The 17,355-nt window shown below is 41.9% G+C and overlaps 1 protein-coding gene across 1 annotated transcript in view; it reads right to left on the reverse strand.

Annotated features, from left to right (window-relative positions):
• Positions 1 to 17,355, reverse strand: part of cdk18 (cyclin dependent kinase 18) — a 140,250-nt gene that overhangs the window by 78,916 nt on the left and 43,979 nt on the right. The window contains exons 3-5 of the mRNA XM_028446758.1: positions 4,295 to 4,431; positions 1,092 to 1,223; positions 878 to 934 (exon numbers count right to left, since the gene is read on the reverse strand). Coding sequence (XP_028302559.1) covers positions 878 to 934; positions 1,092 to 1,223; positions 4,295 to 4,431 — 326 coding nt within the window. The remainder of the gene's footprint in view (positions 1 to 877; positions 935 to 1,091; positions 1,224 to 4,294; positions 4,432 to 17,355) is intronic.

Genomic DNA, 17,355 nt, shown 5'->3' on the forward strand with positions numbered 1-17,355 from the left:
AAAAATAATCTGATTTTAAACTATTTGTATGACTTCCACATACAGTATATCTTTCTTATAATTAATGCACATCTTTGCTTTTCATGAGTATTAATTACAGAGACATAATCTGGGGTAAAGCTATAGGCGGAGTTTGAGATTCTTCCCAGGAGGGGCAGCAAAAAAAAAAAAAAAAAAGAAACGTCTCGAGTTTCGCTTCACAAATAATGAATGAAAACAAATGTACCAATCTAACTGTTTTTATTATTATTATTATTATTATTATTATTATTATTATTATTATTATTATTATTATTATTCATTTCTGTAACATCAGTTTAGAAAGCTGTATTATGGACCAAAATAAATCCAAAATGCAGCTTGAAATGTTTAGCACTCACTGTAAATTAAAGAATGAGAAACGTTTACGTTTATGAGTTCACTCAGAATGTAGGTTTATTCAAGGGGTTCAACTGCTTTAATTTTACCCTGGTAAGTTGAGGAAGTTTACAGCCCTTCCGCTGCATCCGTCTCTCTATAGCGGGCGGGAGGGGCTGCTGCTTCAGATCTGCAGACAGTGACTGCCGGGGTAAATGAAAAATTCAAAATTTTCAACTTTGAGCGATTAGGTCACGCAGCACCTAGTTGCCGGAATCATGCAAGTCTTGTCGCTTGAGGTCTAGTCATTTACATTGATTTTGAATGTAATTTAGTTGCTTCAGTTGCATTTGGTATTTGAGTGTGAGTGGTGAGTGGTTGTGTTGGTGTTGCTCTTTGATGGAATGGTGGGTGTGGTTGTTGCGTACATTTGCGTAGTTTTTATAATTTAATACCATTCTTTCTTTGACCCAAAGAGAAGTATTTAATATGAAATATTTAGCAGCTGTTAGTGACTTACCTCTCCAAGTTTGCCGAGTTTGACATAGGTTTCCAGTTTTCCAAATCCAATGTCAGACTGCAGCAAAGTAAAAAAAAAACATATTAATTGTCCATTGTCCTTTAGTATGGTTGTTATCAGTTATGATCGGCATTTGAAAAAAAAAAAACTGGCAAATAAACATTAACACCAAGATAGATACATGCAACAGATGGATTAATTTGCAAAGAGATACCAGAGAGGCACGTCGAGAAATGCGACTGGGAGGTTGGCAGAGAGGTAAGTTTTCGCTTTCCTGCTGCAGCTTTTTGAGAAACTCTGAAGGCAGGTGGATATCCATGGGGAGAGACATACGCTTACTGACATCCTGGAAGCGTTGACAAAAGAAAAAAGTCAGCTAGCAAACATTGGCAATGTAAAGAAAATTAGCCCTTGAAGCCCTTTTCCTGTCACAAGGCTAAGTTCAACTGAGGAGTGAACCCAGGACCTTCCTGTGTTATTGCCTATTATGACAGTTCATCAGTTTCTCCATGGCCATTTGTAGACCTGGATAAGCTAGTGACTAATTTTCACACATTTAAAAAGAATCTAGTTTTTTAAAGGCACACTGTGTTACTTTTGGCCACTAGGGGCGCTAGACCTGTAATTTTTAAGTTAAGCGCCCCTATTGGCCACAAGCGCCGCAGCACTGTCGCACTGGCCTCCCTTGTCTTTTGATTGTGTATGCAGACAGTAGTTGACCTCTAACTTTGGGATATGGATTGGCTCTAAGGGCCGGGTCGGTCAGGCTGGGGTGTGAAGCGGGGCTGGGCTCGCGCCGTGTCCCTCCTCTCCCCGCCGCCAAAGGCCGTGTCAGTGGCGCTCCCCCCTACTCCCTGGCCTCGCCACCGCCATCGGCTCCCTTTCGCCGGGGTTCCTGCAGCGATGTCCGGCACCGGGCGGAAGACGGGTCGGCGGAGGAGGCCGGGTCTTGGCGGCATCTTTTTAGCCTCCTCAGAAGCAGTTTTAAACTTTTTGATTGCCTCAGCCATGACCAGGAATCAAACAGGCAGAAAAAATACTAGTAAAAGCCTTAGCCCAATGAGTATATCCGAGCCTGTTGTCACGTGACTGCCGTAAAGTGATGTGTTTTCCAGGCATTCTCCAGGTAACATGACCTGGCCAAAGACGGTCCGTCTCGCCAAACTTAAATGGGCGGTATTTCAAGAGGGAAGCCCAGCTCAGAGTATTGATACTGTCAAGCGCTGTATACTGTATTGGCCTGAGGACTGATTTAAAATAACTCATATGGGTCAACTCTTTAAGTCAAAAAGTCAGCGTGTGCCTTTAATCAAAGCAATGATTGAACTTGATGGGTTTTTTTTTTTTTTTGTGTGGTTATCTTTTACTGTTTCTATAAAAGAAACAGTAATTTATTCATTGAAGCTTTAAAAAGTTGTCTTTTTTTTCTTTGGGGAAAGTGACAAAACACGTTTTACAATACTGTATAAGTATACCAAATACTTAATTTAGAGCAATGTTCCAATCCTTTGATTTGCCTACTTCATACCTAATTTATTGTAATTTGCAAAGAGTTGCCCCCAACTCCTTTAAAAAAGGCCTCTACCAAAAGCCCTTTGTGCCATGAGGTGTTTGGAATTGCAGAGAGAGGAGGATTGACTTGTAGCAAAATCAAATCCAATTTAATGGCAAAAACAAAAACCAACAAAGTTCTTAAAAAATGCTCCCTGGCTGCCTGGCCCCCACTTACTCTGCTGGCCTGGCTGCATCTTTGGGCATGGGGCAGTGCTTGGGTTTACAGTAGCGGGTTTTGCACATACATTAGTCTACGATGCACTGGCATGCCTTGGGCTGTGGAATAAAACTCGTACTGGGCTTAACCTTAGACACGTTGATCCCAAATACCTATTCTAGGTATTATCACTCACTCCTTCCCTCTGTCCACAGCCATCACAATTATACCTAAGCTTCACGCCTGTCACCAGAATGGCTTGAATACACAACACAATATGCACAACTACAACTTCACATCTCACTCTCACTTAAATATAATCAACACCCTTTCCATTTCTTACTTTGTCTCTCCTTCCTGTTCCTGCTCTGCTACATCAAAGTTACACTCACACAAGCCACACAAAAGGATTCATTAATGAATGTCATTGAAGGTGTCAAACAATGTGTCCAAAACCGAAGCTATACGAGTAAGCACTCTGCATCAGGTCAAGTCATCCTCCATTACCGCCTTCTCATAACAGGACATTATTATCTCCTCCACTCTAATTAACCTCGGTGTGAGAATGGACCCTCACCTAACATTTAACAACCAGGCTATATTGGATTGGCCAATATTTTTGGCATTTTATGCAATTATTGTGATCGGCCATGATATGTGATTACAGAATCTCTCAATTAATTGAGACACACACACTGAAACCTCTGAATCCCAGACCGATCTGCTTCCAAAACACATTAACCAAATAAACCCTGTGTCCGCATCTGACCAGTAACCCTAAAACTTGACTCATTTAATCCAAAACCGCCACAACAGGCCATAAAGTCTTTATTCGCCGATCCAATCAATGATGTAATTGTGATAAAACTTTCTGTAGATGCTCCCATTGCATTGTTTTAACGTCTGATTTACACCAAAGAGTTACACACCACCGACATGTTTGCTCGGGATTCCTGGCAAGAGCCTTTAAAAATTTCAAGAGTTTCAGAGCAGCACTGTCAGGATGCTGATGAAAGTAAAACACTATCACATCACTCCCATCCTAAAATACCTTCACTTGCTCCCCATCTCCTCCAAGATTTTATATTAAACTATCCTCCTCATACACTAATATATTCATGGCAACGCTCCACTCTACCGCAAATAACTTCTCACACAGCGCCCATCAAACTGTAGTCTCCGCTCCTAATCCAGTACTATCCTCCATATCCCCAGAACCAAACTCTGGACTATGGGAGATCAAGACTCCTGCTCAGCTGAACCTCGCCACTGGAACTCCCTCCTATAAAGTCTGAGGACCCTACAGACTGTGGATGCTTCTTAAAAAAGCCAGATACTCTTACCTGTTTATGGAGGGCTTTTAGTTCATGTCTTTTTTGTTTTTATGTTTTTATCAGCTATATTTCCTTTTCTTCTGTAGCACTTTAAGATTTAAGAAACAGTGCATTATAAATAAAATGTTTTTTTTTAATTATTACATGCACAGGCCTGGCCTGGAATGCTAGTGTAAGTGCCTCCTTTAAAACAGGACTGTCCGCCAAAATGCCAGACATATGACTACCCTACTCTGTCCAAAGCTTACTATGTCTTTTGACCTGAGTTTTATTGGACAAGTTCCAGCCCCCAGCGACAATGATCCATAGAGGATAAATAAAACCATAGCAACAGACAAATCTATTTATCCCTCTTCAGGCTCAGCTCCTTACCTCCATGGAAAAACGTCTGTGTTGGGCTTTGCTATAGAAGGGAAGATGGGATGGAAACTGAGCTTCTGGCGTGGTTGGGTCAGGGCTTATTGGGCTGGCATCCAGAGATTGGGGATCCAGGCTTTGTGGAGTCAAGCCTGCAGGGAGGATAGACAGTAACTGAATTGTGAGAGAGCTCATTCCTTGACTTCAAACAAGGTGCTTTGTGTCTGTGTGAATTGCAATAAAAAAATATGTTCTAATCTTTGAGACTTCTGTGGTTTACATGTTGCGTATGTTGTGAAAGGAAAAGTTGATCACATGATTGAAAATTACATAGCATAACGGAGGGACTTGTGTAGGCTATTCCACAGTCTTGAGCCACCGACTGGAACGCTTGGTCACCCCGGATTTTAAAATGCGTTTTTGGGGTCATGAGGAGACCCTGGCCTGATGACCGAAGGGTGCGCCCTGAAGTGTAGGGGCACAACAAGTCAGTAATATACTGCGGGGCCTGACCATGCAGCGCACGAAAAGTAATGACCAGAATTTTACACTCAATACGAAAATGAAGAGGCCCCAGAACAGAGCCCTGAGCTACTCCACATGACAGGTTAGACACATTAGACATTACATTGTTTTAAGCCATATGAAACGTTCTTCCATTTATATAAGAAGTAAACCACTGGAGAACAGCTCCAGAAAACCCCATCTCAGATTTAAGTCGATCAACTAGTATAGGATGATCAACAGTGTCAAAGACAGTTGTAAAACCGAAACTGTGTAACGACCAGAGTCAGCGGTCATCATCACGTCACTGGATACTTTCAAAAGAGAAGTTTCAGTGGAGTGGATTGACCTAAAGCCAGATAGATATTTGTCATAAAAATCATGTTGTACCATGGATGAGGTCAGCTGCTTAGCTACCACTTTTTCCATGATTTTTTAAATGAACGGAAGTTTAGATATGGGCCAGTAGTTTATAGGCTCCCCGGGATCCAAATTAGGCTTTTTAAGAATGGGATTTATTACAACAAATTTGGGGACCGAGCGAGATAGAAGAGAGATTTATCAGTTTTACCATCCAAGGGCCGACAACATCAAAAACATTTAAGAGCAGGGGAGTGGGAACAATGTCCACTGGGCTCGATGTGGGTTTCATTTATCCACACTAAATCCTGAACATCCTGTAGGCTGACAGGAGTGAAGGAAGACCATGAGCACACAGTTGCTACTGTGTGCACAGGCTTAACAAAGGAGGAGTGATACTGGCTCTGATGTTTTGAATTTTGTTTACAAAGAATTTCAAAAAATTATTACAGTCATCCTGTGTGTGCACCAACACATTGGGCGGTGGGGGTGGAACAAGGTTTTCAATAGTTTCAAACAAGACTTTGGGTTTTTTTTCTTATTTCATGAAACACGATCTGAGAAATAGGCAGTTTTTTTTTTTCATTTAGCTCCATTATCATGTCTTTATGATGGATTCTATATATATATATATATATATATATATATATATATATATAATTTTGTGGCTTTCCACAAACGCTCCACCTTTTGGCAGCATTTCCTGAAGTTAGAAATAGCTTCATTTATCCACGGACTTCTTTGTGTTTATGACAAGAAATTAGATTATTTCAAGTGTATTTTGTTTCACCGATAACCAACATGCCACCAAAACCTAGGAACATGAACAGCTCGGGAGGCACGATGTCGCGGCCTGCTACCACTGCCTCATCCTCGGCTCCTCGTGATCCAGCTCCGGCTCCACTGCCGCCTCTTCCCGATGTATCTGGACCCCCACTGAACATAGCCACCACAGATTTTAAAGCGGGTTTGCTCTCTAGGCTCCGAGAAGAGATGGTAGGAGTATTTAAAACTGAACTGGCGACAGCTATGACTGATACTTTAGCCCAAATAAAGTCTGAGCTGCAAGCTGTAACGACGGCACTGAGTGGTAGCATATCAGCTATCAGAGCTGAGGTTGGTGAGCTCAAGGGGACGGTACATGCTATGGAGGGCTCGTTAACTGTGTGCTCGGATGACGTGACTTCGCTCCAGACAAAAGTCGAGAGCCTATCGACCCAGGTTCTTGTACTTGAAAGTAAGTGCGAGGATTTGAAAGCGAGATCACGCCGCAACAATATCAGGACCTAAAAAAGATGGACCTGTTACCGCAGCCATGATCTCCATTATGTTGAAAGCTTTTGACCTAGAAAAACACCCGCTGGTTGACCGCGCACACAGGTCACTTCAGCCCAGACCTAAGCCTGGTGAACGTCCCCGTCCCGTCATAGCTTGGATGCAGTACTATGGGGACTGCATTGACATTTTACAACGCGCCAGAGCCAAGCAGCGGATCAAGATTAAAAACACCGTGGTCTCCATTTTCCCGGATTTTACTGCCAAAGCAGCCAAGGCTTGCGCTGCTTTCAATGACATTTGACGGCAGTTAAGAGAAATACCAGACGTCAGGTTTGGTATACTACATCCAGCTCGTCTTCGAATCACAAGAGGAAACGTCACAAGAGAGTTTACACCTCCTGGAGAAGCCAACGTGTTTCTGAAAACTCTCAAGTAATCCTGGTCTGTCTTCATGACGTTTACGTGTTAAAAATTCTATTTTACTTTGTTAAAGGTGGTTCTGAGATTTTTGTATTATTATTTTTTTATTTTATTTTTGTGGTGGTTCTGTGATTTTTGTATTATTATTTATTTTATATTATTATTATTATTATTATTATTATTATTATTATTATTATTATTATTAATAAACGTCACTTTTTCAATACAATGTGATTCTGTAACGCACATTTCAAACAATATTTTGCACACTTAAATAATGTTCTTGTTCGTAATATCCTGAATATATATAACTTACTTTTGTTTAATATATATCCGTATATATTTCGAAAATATATTTGCCTTACAGTTTAATCATTTAGTTCTTCTGCGGGAGCCTCTTAGAGTTTGGAGTAGTATGAAGAAGGTTTTTAGGTCCATAGCCTTGAGTCTGTCCTTTTGGGGCTTGACTCCTTGTGGAGTTTGCACTGGTATCCTATCGTTTGGGGATGGGGTAGTGGTAAGTGCTTTGGGGGGAGGGTGTGGGTTTCGGGGTACACTTGTTCATGTTGGTGTTTTTTCTTTTCTGCTTCCTTTTCCTCTCTCACTCTCTCCCTCTTGGGGTTGGGGGTTTGGAATCCCATTGTCCTTTCTGTGTTAATGTTCAATACACATGACTGACACAACAAGCTCAAATATCGGATTTATTAGCTGGAACATTAAAGGTTTGGGAAATGCTGTTAAAAGATCCAAGGTCTTCTCTCATTTAAAACGTTTAAAATCTGATATTGTTGTTCTGCGGGAGACCCACATGAGGACAAATGATCATGTCAGACTGTGTTGTCCATGGGTTGCCAAAATATTCCATTCTAGCTTCAATCTCGGGCCAGAGGGGTTGCCGTATTGATTGATAAATCTGTCCCATTCACTCACACTAAAACCATTTCTGACAGGGATGGCAGGTACTTGATTATCTCTGGTTTTATATCTCGAGTTCCTGTTTTATTAGTTAATGTATACGCGCCAAACTTTGATAAACCAAAATTTATGAATACACTATTTGAAAAATTGCCCTCTTTAAATGATAGTTTATTGATTTTTGGTGGAGATATGAACTGTACAATTAACCCTCAGTTAGACCGTTCTAACCCTGGACCAGCTCATTCCCAAATGGCTAATGCTGCATTCACACCAAATGCTTTTTTTGCGGCACACGCGAACAGATTACATGAAAAGTCAATGGTTTAGACACGCTGGGAGGCGAATTATTCGCCAGTGGGGTGGCGCGGACTGGAAAGCGATGGTTGCTGCAAGCGCGCTCCCGATTTTCGTGATATTTGCCGTTTGCTTGAGTTGAAAATATTGAACTCCAGTGGCTGTTTCGCGTGACGCGCAGGCGTGAAAGCCAATCAGAGTCCTTGTTGGCAATGACGTCAGGCAGGCAACACGGAAACCAGTATTTTCACCTGTTCAACCATTGAGGAGAAGCTAATCATAGCGGTGTGTGACCACCGGGAGGTGCCTGTTATTTTAACCAGGACCAGGAAGGATTTGGCGTGAAGGAGAATCAGCGAGGAGGTGGGAGCAGCAGGTAAAGGTTCTCTCTGTAGTTTTCATCTTTGAAAGTCGGCAGTGAGCGAGGATAGCATTAGCTAATGATAGCATTAGCCGCTAACACCAGCTTTTTTCACTGATGGTTTATGAGAGGAAAAAAAGTCAGGAGAAGCGTAGTGGGTCAGCTGCAGGAACATCCAAACGGGGGAAATACCCTGTGGTCATGTCCTTCATCGACCACCTTGTTTCACCGCGAGAGACAAGCAGCAACATGGGGCAGAGGGTTGAGGAAGACAGGACCGCAAAGTATGGTCAACCATCAGAGACTGGAGGTTTGTTTATCAGTGCAGACATATAGAAATATATACCAGGTTAATATTCAGGTCTTTATGCATCACAGGGCTTCTTCTAGTGGGGGATCTTAATCTAGTATAATGATTTAAAATGTATAGTAATGTGTTTCATATATTGTGTTTGCTGTCACTCAGAGGTAAACAATCAAATGAGTGATGGAGAAGAAGAGGGAGGGGCAACAGATGCTGATGGTGATGATAGTGATGATGATGGTGCTGCAGCAGCATCTCCAGCAGAAACAAGTGCAGCCAAACCATCTTATATGAACATGACAGAAGTTGTTTTGCATTCTGTTATAAATAAAATGTATCTATAAAATGCTTGGTATATCAGCAGTGTTGGGAACGTTACTTTAAAAAAGTAATTAGTTGTAGTTACTCACTACTTGTTCAAAATAGTAACTGCGTTAGTAACTAAATTACTCCATAATAAAAGTAACTCATTACCAAGGAAAGTAACTATTTGCATTACTATTAAAAAAAAAGTTGCTATATGTCAAATAATTCACATTTTTTAGATGTGTGTCGTTGTGAGGTGCTCCATTAATTTTGAGTTGCTTTCAACGGATGTCAACAAAGTCTTCTCTCCTGGATATAATGAAGACTTCACATACACGTTCTTGCCTTTGACCACAATTAATTTAAAGTAGTGTTTGTATCGTCACCTTAAAAATGACAACTTTTCATCAGATTGCTCCACGCTCATCATCTCTTCTGCTTCATCCAATCTGCTCTGTGTGTGTGTGTGTGTGTGTGTGTGTGTGTGTGTGTGTGTGTGTGTGTGTGTGTGTGTGTGTGTGTCACGTGTGCGGGCAAGTCGCCTTAGCCAATCATAATCGCTCACCTTGTTTTTAACCCACCTCCTCACAACAGCTGAGTAAGAAGACGGGAATGCTTTCGGATAACAGTTTATTTAATCAATGCATGTAATGCAAACTTTAAAGTCACTGACAGGGTTTTTTTTTTACAAAAAGGCTTTTTTTCTCAGCTTTTTGCTCTGAAACTGAAGATTTGTGTAAAACTTGCTCTATTCAACGGCTGATTACAAAAGAACGAAACGAGCCAGAAACAATTTTTTTTTTTTAATGAAAGTAAAGGCTTCAATCCAGAAGAGACAGGGGTGGTTCAAAACGTGGACTCAAGGACCTGCTCGGCCATTCCCGCCCCCTCATCCCCAGGGCTCTTTGGAGGAATCCCAACACGGCCACCACCACCGATATGGAGAGATGTTAGGAGGCTGATGGCCCTGATTCGTGCTGAGGACCAACAGGAGTGAGATAAGTCCTCGCCAGGGGAAACCCTGAGGGGCGACTGAGTGATCCAAGGACAAATCTACACTCTGTAGCACACAGAGCTCTTCTTCTCTGTCACATCACCACATTTTAATTTCATAGCAAAGTTTTGTAAAGATTTTTATGTCTGTGTAATATAATACTTAATAAATAGATAAATATATACATACTACATAAGTACACATACCAATAAAAAGTTTAATACATAATTAAAAACAAGTAATATTTTTGTTCACAGGCTTGTGTGTGAGGGCCATACAGCAGGATAAACCCGATCATGTACCGCAGCTGTGCCTGTATTTTGATATTTTGAGGGAGGTGACCTCAGGAAGGATTTCAGTTGTCCAGACCACCCACAGATAACCTCATTCTCATCCTGGGAGACACCAACCATGGATGGGGGAGGGCGTTTGAAGTCCTGGTTTTCCTTTACTGGTTTGCAAGCGCCACATCCTATCAGGTTGGGTCTGAGGATTTTGACATTCCCCTCACGACATGCCACGACATGGTCCACAAGACCAGCAAAGCCATCCAAGGGATTTTCCACAAGACAGAATCAGAATCAGAATCAACTTTATTGACCAAGTAATGTATTGAATACACATGAGGAATTTGTCTTGGTGAACTGTGCTCTCTCTGATAGTGTATACATTAAATAATAACAATCAACTACAAAAAATAAAAAAACAAGTATAAACATAAATATAAAGAGTAGTGAGACTAATATGTGCAAACTAAATAAAATAACAAGATAATAATAATAATAATAATAATAATAATAATAATAATAATAATAATAATAATAATAATAATTGTAACTGACCCCTGGCAGGGGATGTAGTTTGGACTTGTTTCTCATATGTTCGGACTGTCATTTTCCTGTGTTAAGACAACTCATCCCTGCAGTTACCTGTAGTCTCCACTGGGCATCAGGATTTCTTGTCGGTGCCCTAAACAGCATGGGTTTTAGGACCCAGCAGGAGCAGGCTTACTTGTCCAGGGGGGGTTAAAAGGGGTGTTTACCCAGGTGAGCGGGGTTTTCTGTGTATGGATAGCAGTGGGAGAAGCAGCTGTCAGCAGAAGAGGGCGATCGATCAGCCACAGCATGGCCTATGGAGACACTGAACTGTGAGCACCAGCAGTGCACTTAGAGAGTGGGATCAGTCCTCCAGAGGAGCGGTGTGTTGGGAGATCGGGCTGTCAGCGCGAGCTGTCAGATCAATCTGTCAACGCAAGGAGTGAGCTCAGACACGGTGTGATCTGTAAAAGCGGTGCGTCGGCAGACGAGTCCCTACGTAATAAAGGATTCCTTTTAACGCCCTTGGTGAGCGGAATGAGGTACGTTATTTCGGCCCTTACTACAGGTGAAGCGGGTTGAGTTGTCTTGTTTGTACATAAGTTGTTGCATTTATTTGCTTTGTTTATTTCTTAAATATGAATATTTGTTTATAGGTTACAATAATGAGTGTTGATAATTACTTGTGTCTGGTTTTACATGATTAAAATGATTAAATAAAGTATGTTTGTGAATTGTTTGCACTGTACAAAACTATAAAGTTAAATAACTTTCATTGTGAATTGTCTTGTAGGTTTCACGGTGCTCTGCTATGCTCAACATCGAAATAAAGGGGCATTGAGAAGCATCAGTCGAGACTCCAGCATCTTGTTCTTTCAAACCCAAGGGCCGTTACAATAATAATGAAATGAAGTAAAAATACAATAATAATAATAAGATAATAGTGCAGTAGTGCATTGATGAGTAGTGCAGGTGAACATTTAAATGAAAATATTATGTCCATGAACATTCTCAGTGACAGGTTGTTCCAGGGTTGTTTAGTTTAGTTCCATGGTTATTTCACAGTAACAGAAACAGGTCTGACACTCTATGACTGTTTAGAGTTGATCAGAGTGACAACCTGGGGGAAGAAACTGTTTTTATGGTGGGTTGTTTTGGCGTACAGTGATCTGTAGCGTCTGCCGGAGGGGAGGAGTTTGAACAGATTGTGTGCAGGGTGTGAGGGATCTGCAGTGATGCTACCTGCCCGTTTCCTGACCTTGGACAGGTATAAGTCTTGGATGGAGGGCAGATCGACAATAATGATCTTTTCTGCAGTCATGATTATTCGTTGTAGTCTGTGTCTGTCTTTGGTTATAGATCCAAACCAGACAGTGATGGAGGTGCACAGAACAGACTGAATGATGGAGGTGTAGAACATGATCAGCAGCTCCTGGGGCAGGTTGAACTTCCTCAGCTGATGCAGGAAGTACATCCTCTGCTGTGCCTTTTTTCTGGTTGCGTCTATGTGGGAGGACCACTTCAGGTCCTGTGAGATTGTGGATCCCAGGAACCTGAAGGAGTCCACGGTAGCCACTTTGCTATTCAGAATGGTAAGGGGGGGAGTGGGGGGGATTTCTCCTGAAGTCCACTGTCATCTCCACAGTCTTGAGCGGGTTCAGTTCCAGATGGTTCTGACTGCACCAGAGAGCCAGCTGTTCCACCTCCCGTCTGAAGGCAGACTCGTCCCCGTCCCTGATGAGATCGATGACGGTGGTGTTGTCTGCAAACTTCAGGTGTTTCACAGAGGGGTCCCCTGAGGTGCAGTCATTGGTGTAGAGGGAGAATAGAAGTGGGGAGAGAACACACCCCTAAGGGGCGCCAGTCTTACTGCTGTTCACAGCCTTACTTGCTGCTTCCTGTCAGTCAGGAAGTTGGTGATCCACTGACAGGTGGAGGCCAGCACTGTGAGCTGGGTGAGTTTCTGGTGAAGGATGTCCGGGATGATGGTGTTGAATGCAGAGCTGAAATCCACAAACAGGATCCTCGCGTAGGTCCCTGGGGAGTCGAGGTGATGCAGGATGTAGTTCAGTCCCATGTTGACTGCATCCTCGACCGACCTGTTTGCCCGATAGGCAAACTGCAGGGGGTCCAGCAGGGGTCTTGTGATGTCCTTCAGGTGGCTCAGTACCAGCCTCTCAAAGGACTTCATGACTCGGTCGATAGTCATTGAGTCCTGTGATGGCAGGTTTCTTTGGGACTGGGATGAACGCTGGAGCTTTTGAAGCAGGAAGGTACTTCACACAGCTCCAGTGATGTATTGAAGATCCGTGTGAAGATGGGGGCCAGCTGCTCAGCACAGGCTTTTAGGCAGGAGGGAGACACTCCGTCTGGTCCTGGAGCCTTTTTGATCTTTTGTTTCTTGACTAGCTGGCACACATCTCTTTCATTGATCTTCAGGGCAGGTGAGGGGTGAGAGGGTGAGGTAGGGGGGGAAGTGGGGGGAGCAGGAAGGGCAGGGGTCGAGGTGATGGGCTGATGCTAATGAGCTGGGGGGTGGGTGTGAAAACCTGCAGTAAGAGCTATTCAGGTCTTTAGCCAGTCTTTTGTTACCTGCAGGGTGGGGGGAGGGTTTCCTGTAGTTAGTAACCTCACGCAGGCCATTCCACACTTCTGAATGGACTTTGTTTGAGAAGCTTTGTTTTAGCTTCTCAGTGTAGCACCTCTTGGCTATTCTGATCTCCTTGGTTAGTGTGTACTTAGCCTGCTTAAACAGGACCCAGTCCCCACTCGTGTAGGCTTCCTCCTTAGCCTGACGCAGCATCCTAAATTGAGGTGTGAACCAGGGTTTGTTGTTGTTGCATGTGCAGAAAGTCTTGGTCTGCACACACATGTTCTCACAGAAGCTGATGTAAGATGTCACAGTGTCAGTCAGTTCATCGAGGTTGTCTGATGCAGCTTCAAAAACACTCCAATCAGTACATTCAAAGCAGTCCTGTAACTCCTGCTTTGACTCCTCTGTCCACCTCTTTACAGTCCTTACTACATGTTTAGCAGATTTATACTTCTACCTGGAGGTCTGGATGAGGTAAATCAGACAGTGATCAGAGAGCCCCAAACCTGCACGGGGAACAGAGTGATATGAAGCCTTTATTGCAGTGTAGCAGTGGTCCAGTGTGTTAGCACCCCTGGTGGGGCACTTTATATGCTGTCTGTATTTAGGGAGTTTGTGGGTTAAATTTGCTCCGTTAAAATCCCAGAGAATGATAAGCAAAGAGTCAGGATGTTTTTTCTCCACGTCTGCTATCTGGTCGGCCAGATGCTGTAACGCCTCTGTTACGCAAGCCTGAGGTGGGATGTAAACACCGACCATGACAAACGAGGAGAACTCCCGTGGAAAATAAAATGGTTTACAGTTTATGAAAAAACTCTCCAGATTAGGGCTATACGTCTGCTTCAACACTGTGACATCTGTGCACCAACCTTGGTTAATGTAAAAGCATATTCTGCCTCCCCTCGTCTTCCCACAGAGCTCTTTTACGCGGTCCGCTCTGAGGAGCTGAAAGTCGATGTAGATGTAGAGAGCTGTCCGGGATGAGTTCACTGAGCCAGGTTTCAGTAAAACACAGGGCGGTGGATCTGCAAAAGTCCGAGTTTTTGGTGTTTAAGAGCAGCAGTTCATCCATTTTATTTGCCAGAGAGCGAACATTCACCAGGTGAATGGATGGAAGCGCAGTGCATAATCCCCGCTGCCTCAGTTTGACAAGCGCGCCTGCTCGTTTACCCCGCAGGTCTGTGGCGTCTCCTGCAAATTCCATAGAGAGCTGCTGCTCCTCCGGTGAGAATCTCCACATAACTTTCTGGTTCAATGAGAACCGGTGAAAAAAGATCAGCAGAGGACTGTCCTACGTTTAATAGTTCTTCTCTGGTAAAAGAGACCAGAGATGGGGAGCAAGAAACTATAAAAAAAAGAAAAACGCAACAATTACGAGAGAGTACAGTATCTAGGCAACCATCCGCGGCGCCATCTTGGTTATAGAACCATCTGCTTCCCCAACAACGCTGAGCTGCAGGAAATTTGGGCTGGTTTTGACCAACTTTCAGGTTCCCAGGCTTTCAGGAGGGTAGCTAGGAGCATTGATAAGACCAGGTGGCGTTCCGTTTTTCTGAAGGCCCTGATCCTGCCTTTTCCTGCACAACCTCTGCATCAGGAATTGAGACATTTTTGGGCCAGAGGTTGTGGAGGATGATGGAAAGGACTGGCACAGGAACCTCAACGCATTGAGGCTCCTGTGCCAGTCTAGCAGTCTGGGTACCAGACTCAGGGACCGCGTTGTCTGCCCCATATCACACTGACCCTTTGCTGAGAGAATATGATTGTTGTTGATTGTTAGTTATGTTGATTTCCAGCCTGGTTTAAAAAAAATTACATAGTTTTAAGTTTGTTCCCATTAATATTTCTCCCATTCTCTGTAAATAGTTTGCTAATTTCAGCATTTTTGTTTCTGTTATATCATCATAACATACAGTATATTTTAATTATCATTGTTTCTTAATGTATGTTTGAGATATTGTATATAATTTATTATACAACAGTTATTTCCAACCCAGTAATTTGATTGGAAAAGAGACATTTTATGAGATATAGAGTAATAACAGCACTGGGACTTTTTTACAGACAGTATCACTCTGCTGTTCAGGGGTTCTAATAACCTTTAGTCACCTTTCAGTAATGAAATGTGTGTGTTGCCTGGCAACAGCCTCATCTTTCTTCCAGGTGTGGACCTATGTGCTTTGAAGGAGCAAAATAAATTATTAAATAAACAAGTCAGAATCTGTTGTTGCTTAATACTGTTGACTAAAAATGTGCTTGTAGAACTATTGGATAAAAGATATCACACTGGAGGTTGTGCTGAGTAACAGCAAGGCCTCTTGTATGATATTGCTTATATAAATTGACAAACACCGCAGCAGATTATATTAACATCATTTTATTAAACATAACTAATTAAACAACAAAAACTATAACAGTAAACGTTGAATCATTTCTTGGTTAAAGATTCTAAGAGTGTCCTCATTCTTCTCTGGCCCTCTCTCTCCTCCCTGGCTGTGCTCTCCAAATCACTCTTGTTCTCTCCTCTCCATGACCATGGAGTGGTAACACTTTATAATAACTATCCGTTATAATTGCTTATTAAATCATTAATAAACTGTTAGTTAATGAGTTGTAAATTGCTTGTTGAGTATTTGCTAACAGTTTGTTAAGGATTTATAACTGTGCCTTGTAGATAGTTAATAGATAACTTACAAGCTATTAGTTAAGAATTTATAAATTACATGTTAACTGTATGTTAATGATTTACAACTATACTTTATACATTAGTAATAGATCATGAATTAGCCATTAGTAAACTACTTACTAATGACTTGTTTAGTGTCAGTTAAAACTTTATATACATTATTGGAACGTTATTCTAAAGTTGCAACTATTCCTCATTTACTAACAGCTAGTTAATGAGGAATAGTTGTAACTTTAGAATAACGTCCCAATAACATATATAAGCTAATTACTAATACTAAAATTATGTATTGCTCACACTTTACACCTCCGTTATTAATAGTTTGTTAACCATTTGCTAATAACAATGAAACTTTGTAGAACAGCAAATGGGTGGAACAAGTTCAAGGTACAGAAATCTGATGTGATATTTAAAATAGCACATTTTCAAACCACAAATTAAATACAACACAAACTAAGCCATTGCATGTGTAACCCACATGAATAATAGGGTTATAAATCTGTGTGGTTAGAGGTGTAGTCTTGCCGCCGAACAGAAGGTGGCGCACCTACTCTGTGTTTATGTTAGTGTGCACTCTGTGGTTTCTTCCTTTTCCGGTTGAGACGTTATACCTGACGGCCGCACCCACACAAGCTAAGGATACCCCGTACGTAGATAGGATATAAAAGTCATAAACCCATGATTAATATTCCTATATTGATTATTAACAGGTTGTTGTTTATACAGGCACTGATTCTTGTGTTAGAGTGAACGGGAGGCGCTGCATGTGTCTTGTTGGCCCTCTCGCTGTGAGCTCCGGTAAGCAAGGCCTAGTCTATGTTGCTAATAAGCTAATCCTCCATGTTAGCTTGTGGAAGTTAGTTGACCACACAATACCTTGTTTAGACACTTTCTTTAAAACCAATCGGAGTTATGGTTTTAAAGATGTTTAGCATTACTATGGAACGGACTGTATCACTGTAATTTAGTTGTAATGTCCTCAAAAAGATCGCTAATAGTGTTAGCCTCTATGCTAACAGCTATCATTTCCTATGCTATTTAATGAGTGCTAATGCTGCAGCTATTCCAGCTAGATAATATAGCAGCACAGTAGTGATAGTGTGGTGCAGCATTAGGTGCATTATACCCATTTATGTTGTATTTAAATCATTTTGTTAAATGAGTATTCATTCACTGTGATGTTTGATAAAGATGCAGTTTGATTTATTTCATTTTTATTGTTAAAATGCCTATATTTAATGAA

The sequence above is a fragment of the Gouania willdenowi genome, chromosome 5 (assembly GCF_900634775.1).
Source record: "Gouania willdenowi chromosome 5, fGouWil2.1, whole genome shotgun sequence".
Classification (NCBI taxonomy): domain Eukaryota; kingdom Metazoa; phylum Chordata; class Actinopteri; order Blenniiformes; family Gobiesocidae; genus Gouania; species Gouania willdenowi.